The sequence below is a fragment of the Diadema antillarum genome, unplaced genomic scaffold, assembly GCF_040938485.1.
Source record: "Diadema antillarum isolate AM-2024a unplaced genomic scaffold, OU_Dant_1.0 scf00000112, whole genome shotgun sequence".
Classification (NCBI taxonomy): Eukaryota; Metazoa; Echinodermata; class Echinoidea; order Diadematoida; family Diadematidae; genus Diadema; species Diadema antillarum.
Genome location: NW_027271001.1, coordinates 4,263,992 through 4,282,222, shown reverse-complemented (window position 1 = coordinate 4,282,222; position 18,231 = coordinate 4,263,992). Strand labels below are relative to the sequence as shown.

At 38.1% G+C, this 18,231-nt stretch overlaps 1 protein-coding gene and 1 non-coding gene across 2 annotated transcripts; one reads left to right on the top strand and one right to left on the bottom strand.

Moving 5' to 3' along the window:
• Window positions 1-3,172: 3,172 nt before the first annotated feature.
• On the bottom strand, window positions 3,173-12,386 carry LOC139719602 (1-acyl-sn-glycerol-3-phosphate acyltransferase delta-like). Its single transcript, XM_071631011.1, has 8 exons — window positions 12,209-12,386; window positions 11,323-11,492; window positions 10,442-10,603; window positions 6,908-7,061; window positions 5,663-5,765; window positions 5,245-5,323; window positions 4,372-4,585; window positions 3,173-3,243 (listed from the first exon to the last, which is right to left on the bottom strand). Exons 1-8 carry the CDS (start codon window positions 12,384-12,386, stop codon window positions 3,173-3,175), a joined length of 1,131 nt encoding a protein of 376 aa, XP_071487112.1.
• On the top strand, window positions 7,651-7,804 carry LOC139719666 (U12 minor spliceosomal RNA). Its single transcript, XR_011710115.1, has one exon. It is a non-coding gene; the product is annotated as a U12 minor spliceosomal RNA (small nuclear RNA).
• Window positions 12,387-18,231: the final 5,845 nt, after the last annotated feature.

Sequence of the window (18,231 nt, the reverse complement as noted above, 5' to 3'; positions counted from 1 at the left end):
AAGTTAATGTGCCGTTATACCTGCCGCTTGCATTGTTATTCTCAATAGCTCATATTGATTTGCACTCAACTGTATAGAGGTGACGGAATATGAAAATATTTCACATGAGAAACTGAAATTACGTGCTCTTTCATAATATGCTGAAAATATAATGTTGGCCTACGTATACTATTCATACGTGTATAGTAGAATGAATGGCCTACGTGTGTATGCTTTTTATGTATGTATATGTGCATTAAACTGTACTTTGCTGATTTACTGACATGCCAGGAAAGAGATTGTTATAAGTCAACCTATTGGCGCAACAACTATATCATAATGCGCGCAAACGAGTTTCAGGCATTAATATACAACTACAAAGCAGCTGTTAACTCAGTGTCCATAGCGAAAATTTTCATAAACTTAAAGACATCAATACGCTCGCCTCAGTTTAATTGCTATGATGATATTTCTGTATTTCAGTTTGAAAGCACCAACGAAAGAATAAGCAAAAGATACATAAGATTGGTCTTCGAATGTGTGGGTTGGGTTTTTTTATCTTTCTCTCTCTGCTTCGCCAGATATCTAGTTCAAAAATCGTTACGCATCACACTCATTATAGTATCAATAAGAGACGTTTATCATATCGTTTGCCAGCCGTTGTACCTTCAAACACAATGATATACGAACGTACATGTATAGGCCTATTGTTATTTAATGTCGTAAGTCATCCCTATATGTTTTGTGTCACTTGTGTAATACTTTCTATTTCATTTTTTTATTGTACGGGGTATATTGTTAACATTGAAATAATTAAAGGGGAGTTCTCACGCTCAGTCAAACACACACACAAACACACACACATACACGCACACACATACACACACATATACATACTGTAATGTTTTATTATATATATATATATATATATATATATATATATATATTCGTTTATTAGTATAAAATGGATACCTCTATCGTGTTCAAAGACAAAATACATTTCATTAAAAAATGCATGTACAGAGAGACAAAATCATTGTTCGATTGAAGGAATTCATTTGGAGTACACTATCTTGAACTATTTACAGCATCAATGTTCTATAATATCTTTTGAATAGTTTGTGCCTTAACAGTTTCGTTTTATTTCATTTCCAACACATATTATGATTACAACATTTGAATACACATACTAATGACAACAGACTATGACAATGATACAAGTTTGTATGAATTTTAAGATAAATAACGAAAAAAAAGTGCTGGAAATGCAAGGCACACATCATGCATGGCATTGAAATGTATTGTTACGAATGTCGTCATCATTCTCTCATCATGAGGAAGTAGAAGGAGAAGAAGAAGAAGAAGAAGAAGAAGAAGAAGAAGAAGAAGAAGAAAAAGAAGAAGAAAAAAAAAGAGGCAGTGGCAGCAGTTTGCGCTACAGGTGTTTGGTGTATAAAGAGATGAGTCATGGTTTGCATGGGGGCGTAAAATGGATGTTCAAAACTGGTGATGTTCGTTATTCCGAAATACAACAATCCCCTAAATACATAGCCATGTTCGTTAATCCAAATATTTTGTGGCGTCATTTCGGAGGTTTCGAAAAAAAAAGGTGTATGCATATAAAAACAAACTTTCGGTATTGCACACCTTCTCTCTCCTTCCAGTACCCACCCTCCCTCTCTCTCTCTCTCTCTCTCTCTCTCTCTCTCTCTCATTTTCGGACTAACGAACCTTCGAAATAACGAATTTTATTTCATTTTCGGATAACAAACCTTCAGAATTAACGAACTACTCTAGGTTACTGTTCGTGATTTCGGAATTACGCCAAAAATGTTAGGATTAACGAACACTGTTTCATTTTCAGATTAACAAACATCTATGTTGATATCCTAGGTACAACACATGGAATTTGCGTATTCCGAAATAATAGACCTTCGGAAAAACGAACTTTATGTCATTTTTGGATCATTAACGAACCTTTGGAATAACGAACATCATCCCTGGAGAGAACAAAAGGCTAAATCAAAGCCATATTTAATCAGATTGCATAGTAACAAGCCAGGGGTTGAGGATAGAAAGAGCTATTATATATCCTCAAAGTTACACATTTATTTACACGACTCTATAACATACAAGTTGAACATTGAATGAAGGCATGGGAGTATTAATGCAGATCGGTTAATATGTGCATTTACTTAGTTTTATATATGAACAAAAAGTAACAATTTAGCACACACACACACACACACAAATTTTTTTTTTTGCTTATAATCATTACATGGACGGCAGCTAAATTTACACATTAATGTGAACGCAGATTCCTTATTGATTGTATATTGGTTCAAGAAAATCAAGAAAACAAAGTCACTGCACGTTTGCATGTTTATAGTCCTTTTGCAGGAGTTGACGAATGTTATATAAGATTTCATCTCATGGATGAATCCGGCTCTAGAGATAACAGCATCTTGAGACAGTGGACACATCAGGGGGTTAACTTTATACGTTAGGATAACTTTCTTCCAAACAAGGGTTTCTCATTGCTACATCAAATTTTGCAATAAAGAAATTAGGTAACTATCTTAAATGTGCTTTACAAATCAAGATTAAGAATGTAAACTTTCTTATTCCTCAATGACAGATGTGTTGCACTGATGACAGAAAGTGGCAATGTTGAACAAAGTTAATTTCTTACAAATAAAATGTATATTGATGAAAAGCAAACAGCAATTATAAAATAACCTTCAACACAATTCATATACACTATTCTATGCTACAAGCAAATTCCTAAAATATGTAATTTAACTGGTATAAAAGACATAATTTACTCTTTGGTATAATATATTAAGTATGAATTTCATAAAAGGAACTCTAAGATAAGAATTCCCAGCAAATCATTCCATATAATGAAAACCATTACCCGCATATACACAAAACATCATTTCATATAACTGATTTGATAGATTCCTGTTATAACAACGTTTGCTATGGCCCAATGCACAATCAAACATAATAAGAGTATACCGATATCTGCTTCTATATAGCCAGTCCAAAAATAAGATTAATAGATTGAAAAATGAAGCAATTTTTACAGACATGGCGGACATCTTGAATACGAAGCGACTCGTGGAGAAAAAACTGGGGGCTTGATAACCTATTTCTGCCTTCCAAGGATGCATTTTTTCCCCTGCCTGTTCTACTTCAGTCCGTACGATGAGCGACTATTGGAGTTTGACTGCAGAAACATGTACTTCGCAATTAGCACAACTGGTGATGTATGAGAAAGATCGAAAGAGAAAGGAAGAAAAGACACAACAACAGTATTAGATTATCTCTGTGACATCGCACCCCACATTCAAAACACGTTGTTCTCACGTAGGGGACCGTTTCATGAAACTTTTTGTCAGTGATTTACACTGACAAGTGTTAAAAGCTACTGAAATCCTTGCGTCTGATTAGCTGATAGCAAATTCGTCGGTGAAAACCTCCGACGAACTCGTTGATGAAACGCCCCCAGGTCATTTATAAAATGCAGTGATCTTTGCCCTTAGTTTCTATTTGTCGAATTTGGGAGTTTAACATACTAAATTTATAATGAATATTCATATTAGTGAGGGCTGGGACAATCTCTCTCCTATAGGAGATAGCTTACAGGACTATGTGAAAACGGTAATGATGATAATAGATGATAATGATAATCATTATCATTATCATGATAATGATATGTCTATTGCTAGAGAATGTGGGTTTGAGGAACCCTCTGTATGGCAAGTGGCTGAGGATGATTTGTTGACAACCTGACAGGCAGAACAGCCTATGGAACTGTACATCTAAGGTAGAAAAACATCTTATTTCTCCATCTTTCTAAAAAAACCAAAATTAAATCACATTCACATTTGACACTTATATTCTTATATAATAGGTTAAAACTGACCAAAAGAATATGGAGTATGGGCCTCTATCACAGAGAAAACATAATAGAGTTAAGACCTTCTATTTTGCCACAGTCACCAGTCCTGTGACTATTGTATGTATGAAGGACCGTGTGGCTCGGGGTAAATAATGTACCCATCAGCTCATCATAATTTAACAAAACACAATTTCTCAAGGTACAGTGGACCTATGGATGTAGGCCTAAAGACAAACTACTGAAATATACATGTATACCGGTATTTTATCTACTTGCGATTTGATGAGGTACATTAAGTGATTGTTGGCAAAATCATTCGTCTTCTTTGTAGAGCCCACCCACACAACCCGTCCCACACCTCAACGACCCCAACACACAACTCCCATCCCCCCTCCCCCACAAAAAAGTTCCACTATAACGCCCATTAACAAAAACACATTATAAAGAGTAATAAAACAACATCAACGTAAGATTCGACCTCTTACCACCAAAGAAGAGGACCACGGTAACAAGCCTGGTAAGCATTGAACCCGCAGTGAGGGCCTGGTAGGTATAGTACAGGATTGGCAGTCCGATAACAATGATCCAGAATATCATGATGAAGAGGACGTACAGAGGTCTGGGAACATTCTGCAGGGATCGCCCGGGGTCGTACCCTTCGAAGGTCCCGTGTTCCAGGAAGTAACTGTAGGCTTCATCCTTTTAACGAAAGATGGGTCCAAATCAGAATTTTGGCTTTATTCACAACTGTAATCTATTATCAACACTTGTCTTGAAAGGGACTATGTTCACAAAAGTGAACTACTGATCTGTAATTTTGACAAACATGTCAGAAAAATGAAACTATAGTGGGACTTCAACACAATTTTATAACAATGTTTTGTCATTTTGACATTTAAAACCGTTGATCAGTCGTTTATATACATATACAGCAGTGAAATGTCAATGGTAATCTAAGAGAAGGACTGAAATTGCTCTTAGATATGGAGTCATTATACTAATAGATCCATAAAAAAAAAGAATCATGTCAACTCATGCAAACTTCTTGTAGAATGAGAACGTGGGCCTTTCTGCTTTTATGGCGACGGATTCATGGGACTTGATCGCCTATAAGCAGTGTTGGACTCATGGGCCTTTTTGGACTATAAAAGTGACGGACTCGTGGGCCTTGTTTGCCTAGTATACTAGTGCCGTGTTTGCCTGTAGTGTCGAGCTCATGGGCTGTATGACTCATGAGTCATGGACCCCCTTTTTTTTTCATGTCAAGCTCGTGGGCAGTAATTTTGACTCCTGGGTCGGACTCGTGGAATGAACCCGTTTCATTACGCTTACCATCACATGCCATTCGGAGACATTACCTTTTCCTGGAAGAGCTGATAGCAGAAATCGGCAGTAACCTTCTCCGAGTCAGAAGGTACACTGTCTAATGGAAAACGTCTGTAAAGAAATACGCCAAGGAACATGCATAATTATAAGCACGAAACAAACAAAATAAACCGTCAATTATGAGCAACAAAATGACCTGAATAATAATTAAAAAAAACTGTGTGAGTGAGTAATTAAGGTCATGGAATTACAAGACATAAGAAATAAATGAATATTTGAATTAATACATAAACGAATATTCAAATAGGTGGATGAAACTGATGTATGAGAAGTAAATAAATGAAAAAAAAATTCAATGTAATTCTATTCCATTCATACACAACGTTGGGCACAAAAAGACCAGTGTACATTATGGAAAGAAATCATGAAGGAATCAACTGTACAGATTACCTTATATATGCCTGGCAGTGATATTTTTTGCCACGCATTAAATCAGACAGTGATGGAGTATGTCCCCCTTCGTAGGCTATGGTCATGTCATATATTTGCCAGCCTGTTGAGAGAGAAAGAAATATATATATATATATATATATATATATATATATATATAATTATATATATATATATAATTATATATATATGATTATATATATAATTATATATATATATATATATATATATAACAACAGGCTGATATATATGTACATATAACAAATAATGATAGAAGAGATAACAGTCTGTTCAAATTGCAGAAAATTTATAAATGCAAGGCCACTCTACATTCAAATTGATTTTAAGAGAAAAAAAGTAAAATGAGATAAACAGAATGGTATAGGTGTCATCACATTTTTTTTTTTTTTTTAGGGGGGAGGGAGGTATATGAGTCTTGCCTTTTCTTTTGTAAGTTTGTTCTCCTCCTCTTTTTCTTTTCCTTGCTCTGCTCTTCTCTACCTATCTCTGATTATTGCTGACTCTCACTGTACCAGTTCGGTAAATGATTTTCATTATTTTTTTTCTTATGTTTTGTATATACAGTGTTTATCATCCTTGTATTGTACTGTAAATTAGGGACCCTGTGGAAGAACAGACATATTTTGATAATATGACTGAACAGGCAATCCCCCGTTTCTTCTGTAAGTATATGCAATGTATATGCAACTTGTAATGTGTGTATTTTTATATGAAGACGGAAATAAAAACAAACAAACAAACAACATAAAACGTGAAATATAGAAGAGTTAAGGTATTTGCACTTGATATCATATGAATAAAATAAATAGATATTCAGCACTCATACAAAATCCTCTATCACCACAGTGACTTGATTATAGGCCTATGCATATGCATACCTGTAAGTATACACACAACACACACACATAGTGTACACACACAGATTGATGTAAAACAAATCTGTGTAGGGGTGTGGTAAGCAGAAAAAAAAATATTATGTTGCATTAATGTAATATTATATGCATCAATTTGTATTGGCAGACATGAGGAGGAACTAGTCTGGATTCTACAGCAAACCCATGCAATAACTATCATGAGTTTAGTTTCCATGGCAACAAGCAGAATATCAGAAGCTGATTGGCTGCTGGGTATTGTCGCTCTGGCAATCGTAATGGCTATTGCCGTGGTATTATGCAGTACAAGTTATGTAGTTTTTGTGTCACGCGCAGGGCCTCACTCTTTCACCTTTGTTCCTGTACGCTTCAATACAAGTTGCGAATCCCTTGGTCCTTGGTAGAAGGTGATGCTTTAGTCCAGGAATTCCTCTTTCTTTGGCAAATGCTTGACTCTTCTCATATTTCTCCTTGGTGTAGCGTGTCCCCTCACAAAATATGGTTGTCTGAAAGATGAAACACGGAAAATAGCTGCGATATCACTTTGTAAGCCTGTATAGTCTTATGGGATAATCTAAGAATGTAAGTTCCCATAAAATGATATATCTCTGTAATTTACATATTTCCTATAACGAACTTCTTTTTGTATTTCATTTCCACCTAGTTTGAGCCATTAATGCCCATTTTATTGTAATACACTATGCTATTGTTCAATATTTGCTACACTGTCGTACGGCTCGTGTTCGCCGACGCGAAGCCTAGACAAACACCGATACGGAAAAAAAAAACACACTTTGGCTTTCCATAGCTACAATAAGCTCATGAATATGCAAATATGAATAATCAGATGGTACCGTTCCATTTTGATTTTGTGAGGTATTTACATGCACGACAAAGATAATAAAGGGATAATTAGCTGCATTACGAATGCTTTTGTCCTAATTTAAGTATTTGTAAATTACTCTACTGAAAGCCAATTCACTTTTAACTTAAAATATACTAATTTGCAAGCAACAAGAAAGGAGGCTTTTCTTACTAACCAACGCTTTAAGAGATATATTTTGAGTTGGGCTATTTTCTAGTCAATGCTTCAGTATGCCTTAAACTAATGAGTAAGGAAAATAACGAGCCTGGGTAGTTCCAGGTTCCACAGCTAAAATAGTCTGTGAGGAATTTCTCTGAGGGAACAGGTTGCCCTTGCAGTGACCCACCTACTTTAGTGGGATGCTCATGAAAGGCGATCTTCCCGCTTCCCTCCCGTTCAAAGCGAAAGACAGATCACATAATCTCCTTCCTCCCACCCACCCGCCCGGGGCATATTATGCAGGACCAAGGAGGTACTAGGCAAGCTTGCCTAGTACCTCCTTGGCAGGACATAATACACCCGTATGGAGCTACATAGCGGGATAGGCTTCATGGTATACCCAAAGCTCCCACTTGGTATCTAAAACCACCAGGCGCAGTATTTCTTTATGTAGTGAATCCCTATTATGTTATACACGACACAGAATGATGTGGCTTACGGGAAGAAGTAAACAGCAACAAATAAACAAGAAAAAACCCTTCTCCCTTTTCAGCGCTCTACCTGAAACACACACACACACACACACACACACACACACACACACACACACACACACACACAAAACGAGACAAAAACAGAGCAACACTCCACACACACACTCTTTAAAAAAGGGTAAATCAACAAAAGGGGCGAGGAGTGACAGCGTTTTTAAAATGTTGTATTCACCCTTTTATCCAGCTGAATCCAACAGTATAGATGTGCTTCATATAGCAAGAAAAGGGGTGAATACAATATGTTTTAAAACGCTGTCACTCCTCCCCCATTTTAAAACGCTGATTTACCCTTTTCTTTCTAGAGTGCACACACACACACACACACACACACACACACACACACACACACACACACACACACACACACACACATACAAACCAACCACCTTTTTTAAAGATTTGCTTTTATCCTTATCACAATTCAGAGAGAAAAAAAAGAAGTATGTTGACCTGACTGGCAAATTTCTTCATCAATATTGTGATAACAACAAAATAAGGTCATTCCCTCTCTGTCAATAGCGTCGTCGCGATTGAATGCAATCTGGCGCGTTATGATACCTATGATTATCCTGATGCATAGTGTATCCTACTGAGTTCTTCTCCCCATTAAAAAAGTTCATCTTTATCACACTTGCCGTTCAAAGATCATGATATCGCCAACAGGCACGTGTTTGATGGGAAACTCGTCACGTCCTAATAACACAGGAAAATAATCATACCTTGAATAATGAACCACAATGAATATGATCATAATTCCAATTTACATAGCGCTCAAGCATCATGATCTGATTTGTATAGACACATGCAGAGAGAGCATGTAGAACAGATTAAAATCCGAAAAGCACACGCACCTATACCCACATAAGCACACACAAGGGCGATGACACAAGAAATGTTATAGAACAGAAAAATACTCGGAGGTATAATGGCATCTAGAACACCTCAGTGTTTTAATGGGAGGATTTACATGCTTCCTGTGAAGATGCTCGATCTCGCGTGGGATGGGGAGTGAGATTGTTCTGCAGAATGAGCGCCCATGAATGCTCCATGAGTGTCTCACGTTAATAGTTTCATTCATGTCGCTGCAATTGTGGGCGAAGATGTCGCGTTGGGCCTATTGTCACAGAATTTGAATAGAAATGGCGTCTGAGCCGAAATCAGATAGGGGGATCTTAGATTATGCAAGACCAAGAAATAGGGTTTAAGGATCCTCTATTAACAACAGCATTAACAGGAAGTCATTGGAGCGAGTGCACTAAGTACGAGTGTTATTAGATCACGGTCAGACTTCCTTGCTCGGAGCAAGCCTGACAGTATAGCAATTACGACAGAGGTTTAAAGACGTTATAATGTGACATTATCTTTCTGTATAGAAAGATGGGATTACTGAACAAGGTATTTGAGAATTTAACACGGTTGAACATCTAGTATACATAAACAGGCAAAGCGGTGTCGTGTGCTTGTCACGTTAGGGAAGCACGATCCTAGGATCTACTTTTTTAAATTTCTTTTCAGCATATTGTGTGCGTGACAAAATAATTATACCATTTATGATCATGTTGATGCATTTTTGTTTTGTCAAAAATAATAGGTCCATATAGTGGAATAGGATTTTGATAATTTGCTGCTGTTATTGTTTATCAAATAATTCGTATTGATTCAAATGGCAGTCGGTTCAAAAGGAAATTCCCTGACATAACAATATCCAGTAGGCCTATAGCCGATTTCGATAACCGCATAGCCCCTTTTGCCTTGTGTCGGACTCGTGGGCCTTGTTTGCCTATACAGTTTCGGAATTATGGACCTTAATATTTGCCTAGTGTCGAGCTCATGGGCTGTATGACTCGTAGGTAACTTGTGGGGCTGTGTAACTTGTATATAAGTGTCGGACTCATGACGTCCACCCCTGTACTTTGCACGTGGGCACTGTAGGGCCTATACGTATGCACTAACTTTGAGAAATTAGTTAGTTATTTCTCACTAACGTTGAGAAATAACTAACAGATATTTCTCAACGTGACATGACCCGAACTAATGTGTAATTAATCATCAACACATAACTGATAATGAGCACCGAACTTTCCGATGAGCCCACCCATCCCATCAGTTAATTTCCTTTCCTTGTTCAGGACCTGGGACTATGTGATAACTCCTTCCGCTCGCTCGGGGGAAGCTATATCACTTCGTTCTGCGCAACCGACAACTCGAAGGTATAACGAGGGCTGAAAACAACTTTCTGCATTCTATTTTCAATTGTTATTTTAATATTATATTTGTTTTGCGGGAACGCAGCCAATGTTTCTCTTACTGTGGTATTGAAGTGGAAACTGGCCACGTTCCTCAGCTGCTTTAGAAGCAGCTCGCGGTCCCTGGCGAAGTCCCGCTTGACGAAGATCTCCTCGGCCAGGTAGAAGGACCAGCCCATGAGAGGAACGTACTTCAGTTCATCCTTCATCAATGCTTTGCCCCCCTTTATAAAAGTAGTATAAAAGTAGATCAAGAGCATATCCAAAGTGAGTTCATAGAAAGAGGGAAAGAATAAATTAACATAAAATTCAATGATAAAGGATAAAGAAGAAATGAATTTCCTCCTTAAAAAGAGGTCATCCAGAGTATCCATAGCACTCTATACCTTGCTTTTTCTGTTTATAATCATATATTCTTATGTATAACAGTTACTATGTTTATATCCGCAATATACGAAAATATCATATCTTTGAAGCAACAAATCTTACGATTTTTTTAAATAAAAAAAAAACCATCTTGGCTTCGCTAACGTTATACTTTTATGTTGGTGCACGTTGATACAAATAGCGTGTAAAGCTGTACTATCATATGGTTTACTATACAATCATTTCTTGCGCATTTAATCTTTTAACTTTGTGTAAACATTTGTGTTCAATGTTCAGTGATAGAAAACCCTTGAAATATATACATATACGAAGTGGTGGCATAATGATGGCTATAGGAATAACTGGTGGGAGAGAGACACAGAGAGACACACACAGTGTGTGTGTTGGTGGTGGTGGTGGTGGTGGGGGGGGGGGGAGAGGGGGGGCTCAAGTCTGGGGAGCTATACCTCCCCCCCCCCCCCCCCTTCTAATACCGATGGGGGCAAAATGTCTTGGCCTGTCATACATTCACGCATAAAGAGTGTGCGACAGAGTAGGCCTATATGATAATACTCACTGAAAGGAGGCCGAATCTTGCTGCTAACTGCCAAATGACTATCCAGTCGACGTCGGAACGGTGGTTGCACACGAGTAACACGTTCTCCTTACCGACGAACCGCAGGTCCTCCGTTCTGGCGCATACATTGAAGGTAGATCCCGACCAAAAATCAGCTAACCACGTGTACTCTATAAACAAGCCCCATTTAAAAGTAGATAAAAGGGAAACAAAGCAGAATCAAGATGAATGAATGATAACTGGATTGCTCCTGAGCACCCCTGGATAAATTTAAGTTTAGATTGCAACTCCATACCATGTGCACGGTGGCTTTAGTAAAACAGAAAAGATATTAACGATTAAGGTAAACCTAGCAATTAAAACATTTATTTATATAATTTATAAAATATCTATATATTATATTATAAGGATAATATATAAAACATATACATATACACGTACATATACATATATACTCATATATTCTAGCAACTGAATCATTTACATCTTAGACGTATTATTGATTAAGCTGTTGCATTGAATTCAACAGAAGCAAACTGGGAAAAAAATAGATATACGAATTTGGATCTTTATGAGAGCAATCACACGTGATGTTATGATTATGATTTCACTTTCGATGTGATATAAAAGAGTGGTGTGTACATGTATGTGACGTGTATGCATGTAGGTCTCATGATCGCTTACACAATATTGTAAGCGTGTATTATACTAGTTTACATGCAGACATTGACTGCATGGAGTGGAATGTAACATCCTTTGGATCGTCAGGAAGCTATATTTTCCACTGCAAAGGGAAAATAATTATGATCACGAGAGAAACTATAACTCCTTGGCGACCAATCACATTTTAGCATCTGTCATAGGCCATCAACATTACTATACTCACGCATCCAAAAGAATTGTATCAGAAAGCAGTTGACATTGCGATACCATCGTTTGGTCAGCGGCCACAGCGGGAGAGAGAGAAATTGGAGCGTGACAACCACGATGGCACTAAGCAGAAAGATGCACCACAGCCACACGTGTACCACCGTGGACTGCTTGGCAAACCCCATGATATCCATGGCAACCACGAAAAGCCTACAAAACCAGAGCTTTCACAGCCTAATGATATATATAGGAAGATGAGGACAGAAAGGGGGGGGGTGGAGACAGAATAGGTGAGAGAGAGGGCCTTTGTGTTGTAAAAACTATACATCTAGACATTTTAATATGTCAATAAAATTATCGACTTTACTGTCGAGAGATGGAAAGTACATGTATGTGTATGTTTATGAGTAGTACACCTTATAGCCTACATAAACATAAACATTATTACATGATATATCATATGTGTAATATATACAACTCAATATAAGTATATATATATATATATATATATATATATACATACATACATACATATATATATGTACTTCCACTGCTACATACTACTACTACTACTTATAATAATAATGACAATAACTAGCAGTTGAAACAGGGACATCGCGGTCAGGGAGGGCCTCCTCAAGAGGTACATAGACACGCTAAACCTTCAGAACTACAACATCACTATCAACTCTTTGCGAAAACAGCCTGCCTATAATACACGAACAACAGAGCTTTTTGGAGGCCCCTGTGCACACACGGCAAGGCTTCTGACACAAGCTAAGCTAAATCTGCTATCTATAGTCAAAGAAGACAATGAAACAGAGTTCCACTGCTTTGGATTCCTTCCACTTAACCATTGTGGCCAATCGCGTGCGTCACGAATTGGACTTCATTCTCACTTGAGAACTGCACTTAGACATTATGACTTGTCTTCCTATATACTAGTCTGTCCCATAAAGACAGGAGATTCCATACTTATCATTTTATGTATAGTTTATATACATTGCCATACATTATACTTTGATATACATTATGATACAGACAGATTATATTAGTCAAATTGTACCAAGTACACTCTATTCGATATAATGTGAGAGCCAATGGATACGAGTTTAAAGTTTTATTACCTTACAGGTGTCTTCTTCTCGATCCGTATCCTTGTCGTTCGATATCCGACTCAAGTTTACCGATTCCGCTGCCAACGAGGAGCCCTCTGTCAAACAGTTTATTCTATCAATTTTCTAGGCATGAATAAACGAGACCATCCAGCACTCAGCCACGGATCAAAATATCTCGTCCTTTCAGGTGTATAGCGAGCTTGATAACCTTGCGCCTGTTTCCACCTACGTGTTCACGTGTAGCGTCGCTTTTTTCACATCTCCGATAACCTCTTACTAATCATTTAAACACGACTGTGTCTCATTTATTGTATAACTAATTAAACGTTCTGAAAGTTCGGCTTGTTCGACAATCTGTCCGTTTCGTCTGAAGGCACTTTCAGCTCGGTGTCTAGTCACGCAGGGTAGGCTTGTAATCAATTGTCGTGGAAGTCGACAAGTCGAAGTTTTTAAATTTTTCCCTCCTGGTTCAGAGTCCCTCAGATTTTGCTGTCGACAAACTAGAAAAGGAGCTATGAAACATAGGTTCGTCACGCAAAGATAGTCAAACCACCATGAGAGTTAAGACCCATCGACTGACGCCCTTGAGTCTTTATAGCTTTAATTTGCTCAAGACATTGCGGGTCAGCGCTGACAAAAGGGGGATGGTCTTTTAAAATGGCCGTTGAACCATGGAGATGTGTAATATCTCCATGGTCGAATCGCCATTAGGGCCACCGAAATCCCGTGACATTGTCTGCTGCTGAGCTGTTATTGTGTCAGACGGGTCAGAATGCATTTTGTGAAAAGGCATATTTTTTGTTTTTTGTTTTGTTTTGTTTTGTTAGGGAAAGCCGAGCTGTCATCGTGATTTACTTCTCACCGCAAGGATGCTGAGTGTCACCGAAAATTCGAGGAGGTGGCTTCCCACCTCAGTGGTTGACGAGTTGGAAACACGAAAAGTAGAATTTTTCTAAACAGTTGGGCGCAGTCACTGTGTGGCGCAGCTCGCTGGCAGAAATTTTCGGCATTTTTTTTTTCTTTCAGGAAATGGATGTATGGTAACCTCCTGAATCATTCGGTAGAAAAGAAAAAGAAAAAGGACATTGTCTCCTTATTGGGAGCATGGATTTGTTATTGAAACCTTAAAACGGGTGAATTGATTGATTAATCAATAAAGTGATAAAGCGTTAAAATTCACACGAGTTAGATAGTTTAGAAAGAGCCCTATAGGTAATATGGCTAAAAAGTAGCAATTTATTGCTTGAGCCACACAGGGGAGTTCAAGAGCTGGAGTTCCAACTGGCCATGATTATGTACTATACCAGCTGTTAATATTGTCTTATGAATGCACAAAAGAATTCCTCAGGTGTCTTTGATGATGCCGAGATTCGATGCCCCCATCTCTCTGCAATATTCGTTTTGAAGCCTAACATAATGTCGGGTATTTATGTTTATTGCTGAAATGAAATGATATTTCACCTGCTTTAAAAAAATGTAAAACTGAAGTCAATCCCACCAGACATAATGAAAAGTAAATATGAGAGCTGCCTATCATGTTGTGAAGGTGTTTAAAACTATGTTATCATACCCTCTTGGAAAGCTGACTTTATCACTCTGATATAGTATGAATTTTTCAAGTACAGCTCATGACAAATAATTGATAAGTCAGATTATTGCCCGGACCCGTCCAGTCAGGTATTTTGAGTTTTGCTTCATCAATCTTTGTTCAATTTCTGTTCGTGCATCTCCGTTTGCAATTATGTATCGCTCTTCTTATCAATATAACAAGGAAGGGCGAAATAGAATAATTTGGACATCATAAAGACATTTATCTTCCTCAGAGAGCGGATGGTCATTATGCAAAGACACATGAGTCCGTGGTCTTCCCATCCGAGGGACAGATTTATCATAGTTTGACACATACTTCAGATATTTTTGAGTGGCGGCATCAAACGTGAGTTCTAGAAGGAATACGACTGCTATGACTCCACCTCTTGAACCTCCTTCATTACTTGCGCTTGCATTTTGCTTGATTTGGTATGTGCAAATTCAATGAACAACTGCCTGCAAGCAAGAGTTTTTGCTGCAGCAAGCAACTTCTTAGGGGAATGACACGAGATGGCAATATTATATGACTGTATACGAATATGAACCTTCGTAAGGTCTTCCGGCAAAGTCTTTGACGTGCAAAAGATTTTACCACAGCCTGAGAAATTCTACTGGCGGTTACTGTAAACGACGGCTTAAGTGCCCTCATGAATGACTCCATGCATGTTTAAACGATCGGAACCGAGTATGAACAATGAAGAAAACTTCCTTATCTTGTGTCCATCTTTGCTCAACTTCGGGATAGTTTGACGCCTATATTACTGGAGTTGGACGTCGCCGCGACTCGAGCAACTTGAAAAACCATAAATGATGGCTTGCGCGCTCACCAAGAAGGCGACCTACCCCCCCCCCCCTCCCCAGGGGCGACGTCCGTTACGTCTTCAAGGTGACAACGTAAAATCGCCCGGAAGTCGCGAGAGGTAGCCGAGACGTCTCTGCATTGTCGTCGGTATACAGTCGCCATGGGGATTTTCCCAGGATCGGTTAGTCTCTGAGATGTGGCCGCAACTGACGAGACGTCGTGGAGACGACTCCGAGACCAACTGGAGACTGGAAAATGTCTCCGAAAAAAAAAAAAAAATGTTCGATTAGAATTCAAATGGAACATTTCATCGAAGTTGGCAACTCACAGAGCATTTGCACACTATATTCAAGTCGGCTGTAAAGAATAGAAAAAGCAAATCAGACGAACGGCAGGCGGTTCGTAATAAATCGGACACTGTCGGACACAAAATAAAGAATTTATCGATTTTTTTTTTAATTTCACATCTTTTCGCACTCGTACGTAAAGCGGAGTAGGCGAGGATGACGACATCGCTGTTGCGTCACCTCACAACTCTCTTTTTGGTGTTCACACACGCACGCACACCCACACACACACAAACAAACACACCTACCCACCCACACTCACAAACACACACACACACACACACACACACACACACACACACACACACACTCACACACACACACAAAACACACACATGATATCAAAATCATATTTTTAGTGCAACCTTCTGCCAACTCGATCAGCTAATCCATCACGGCACTGCAGCATCGCATCACAGCATTGAAGTGCACCCCCAACGGTGGATGGGCGCGCACTGATATTGACTGGAATCATGCAAATTGATATAATTGATCGCAAATAATCATCTCAACTTGAAGAGTTAATGAAGTTCACTCGTTTTGCAAGTAAACTCTTCATTGGTATGCTGCCCTCGTCTTCTTCGGATCAATCTCCCCTATAAAATAAATCATCGACGATTACTGAAAATGATTCTCAGTGGATTTTCTTTTGACTTATTAATTTTATCAACAAAGAGAATACTTTTATTGATTTGATTGGGATATAGACCTTCATCGCTCCTAACTCATGCACCTGTTTCTGTCTAATGTGTCACAAAATAAAAAAAACATTTAAAATGCTCGAGATACTGCTTTGATCTCATCATCACCGCCAACAGCCGGCCTGGATAAGGACAAGACGTATGGCGCTCTGAGTTAATCTGAAAACTACATGCTCAGAAGATAATAATTACATAAATTTACATCTTACTTTCCATACAGAACACTTAATTGCCAAGAAGAAGCACATGAATACAGATTGAAGAAAAACAAAGGGGTCCAACATGATGCTAGTGGAATAAATGCTACTGAAAGATAGAGAGAGAGTGAGAGAGAGAGTGAGAGAGAGAGAGAGAGAGAAAGAGAGAGAGAGAGGGGGGGGGGGGGAGGTAGGGGGAGAGAGGAGGGGAGGGGATGATTTTTTTGAAAAAAAAAAGTTCCGATACTATAATCTTCATGTAATTGTATCACAGATGTATTTCATATTGATGAAAATGATACATTGTTAAAAATAGTCATTTACTCTTATTTTGCACAATGTTATAATGAAAGTGCAGAAAATTGATGTACTAGTAAAAAAAAACATACAGAGAATAAATCATATCATATCGAATCAAATCTTAATAGCTTCGTTTTATTTCATTTCCAACACATATCATGATTATAACATTTGGACACACATACTAATGATATAACATGAAGTGCAATGAAAAACAGACTATGATAATGATACAATTATTTTCGTAAATTTCAAGACAAATAACGAAAAAATAAACAGTGTTGGAAATGCAAGGCACACATCATGCATGGCATTGGAATGTCTTATTACAAATGTCGTCATCATTCTCTCATCAAGAAGAAGAAGGAGAAGAAGAAGAAGAAGAAAAGGAAAAGGAGAAGAAGATGAAGTAGGAGGAGAATTAGGAGAAGGAGAAGAAGAATAAGAAGAAGAAGAAGAAGAAGTATAGAGGAGAAGGAGAAGGAGAAAGAGAAGGAGAAGAAGAAGAAGAAGAAGAAGAAGAAGAAGAAGGAGAAGGAGAACAAGATTAGGAAAAAGAGGCAGTGGCAGCAGATGGTGCCACAGGTTTTTGGTGCAGAGGTGGCTCAGGCTTGCATTGTGGCGTGAGATTATGGATGTTGACAATTTAACTGGTGATATGTTAGTTATTCCTAAAGTTCGTTATTCCGCAATACACAAAGTCCCTAATATACATACAGCCATGTTCGTTAATTCAAACATCTTGTGGCGTCATTCCAGAGGTTTCGAAAAGGAAAAAAAAAAATTTGCATAGAAATAAACTTTCACTATCACAAACCTCCTCTCCCCCTTCACCGACCCCTCGTCTCTCTCCCTCTCCCTCCCTCTCTCTCTCTCTCCCTCCATCTCATTTTGTTACATTTGATGTATTTTTTATTATTCATTGAGAAATATGAAAATAAAAATGAAAGGAATTTTTCGGACGAACGAATCTTCGAAATAACA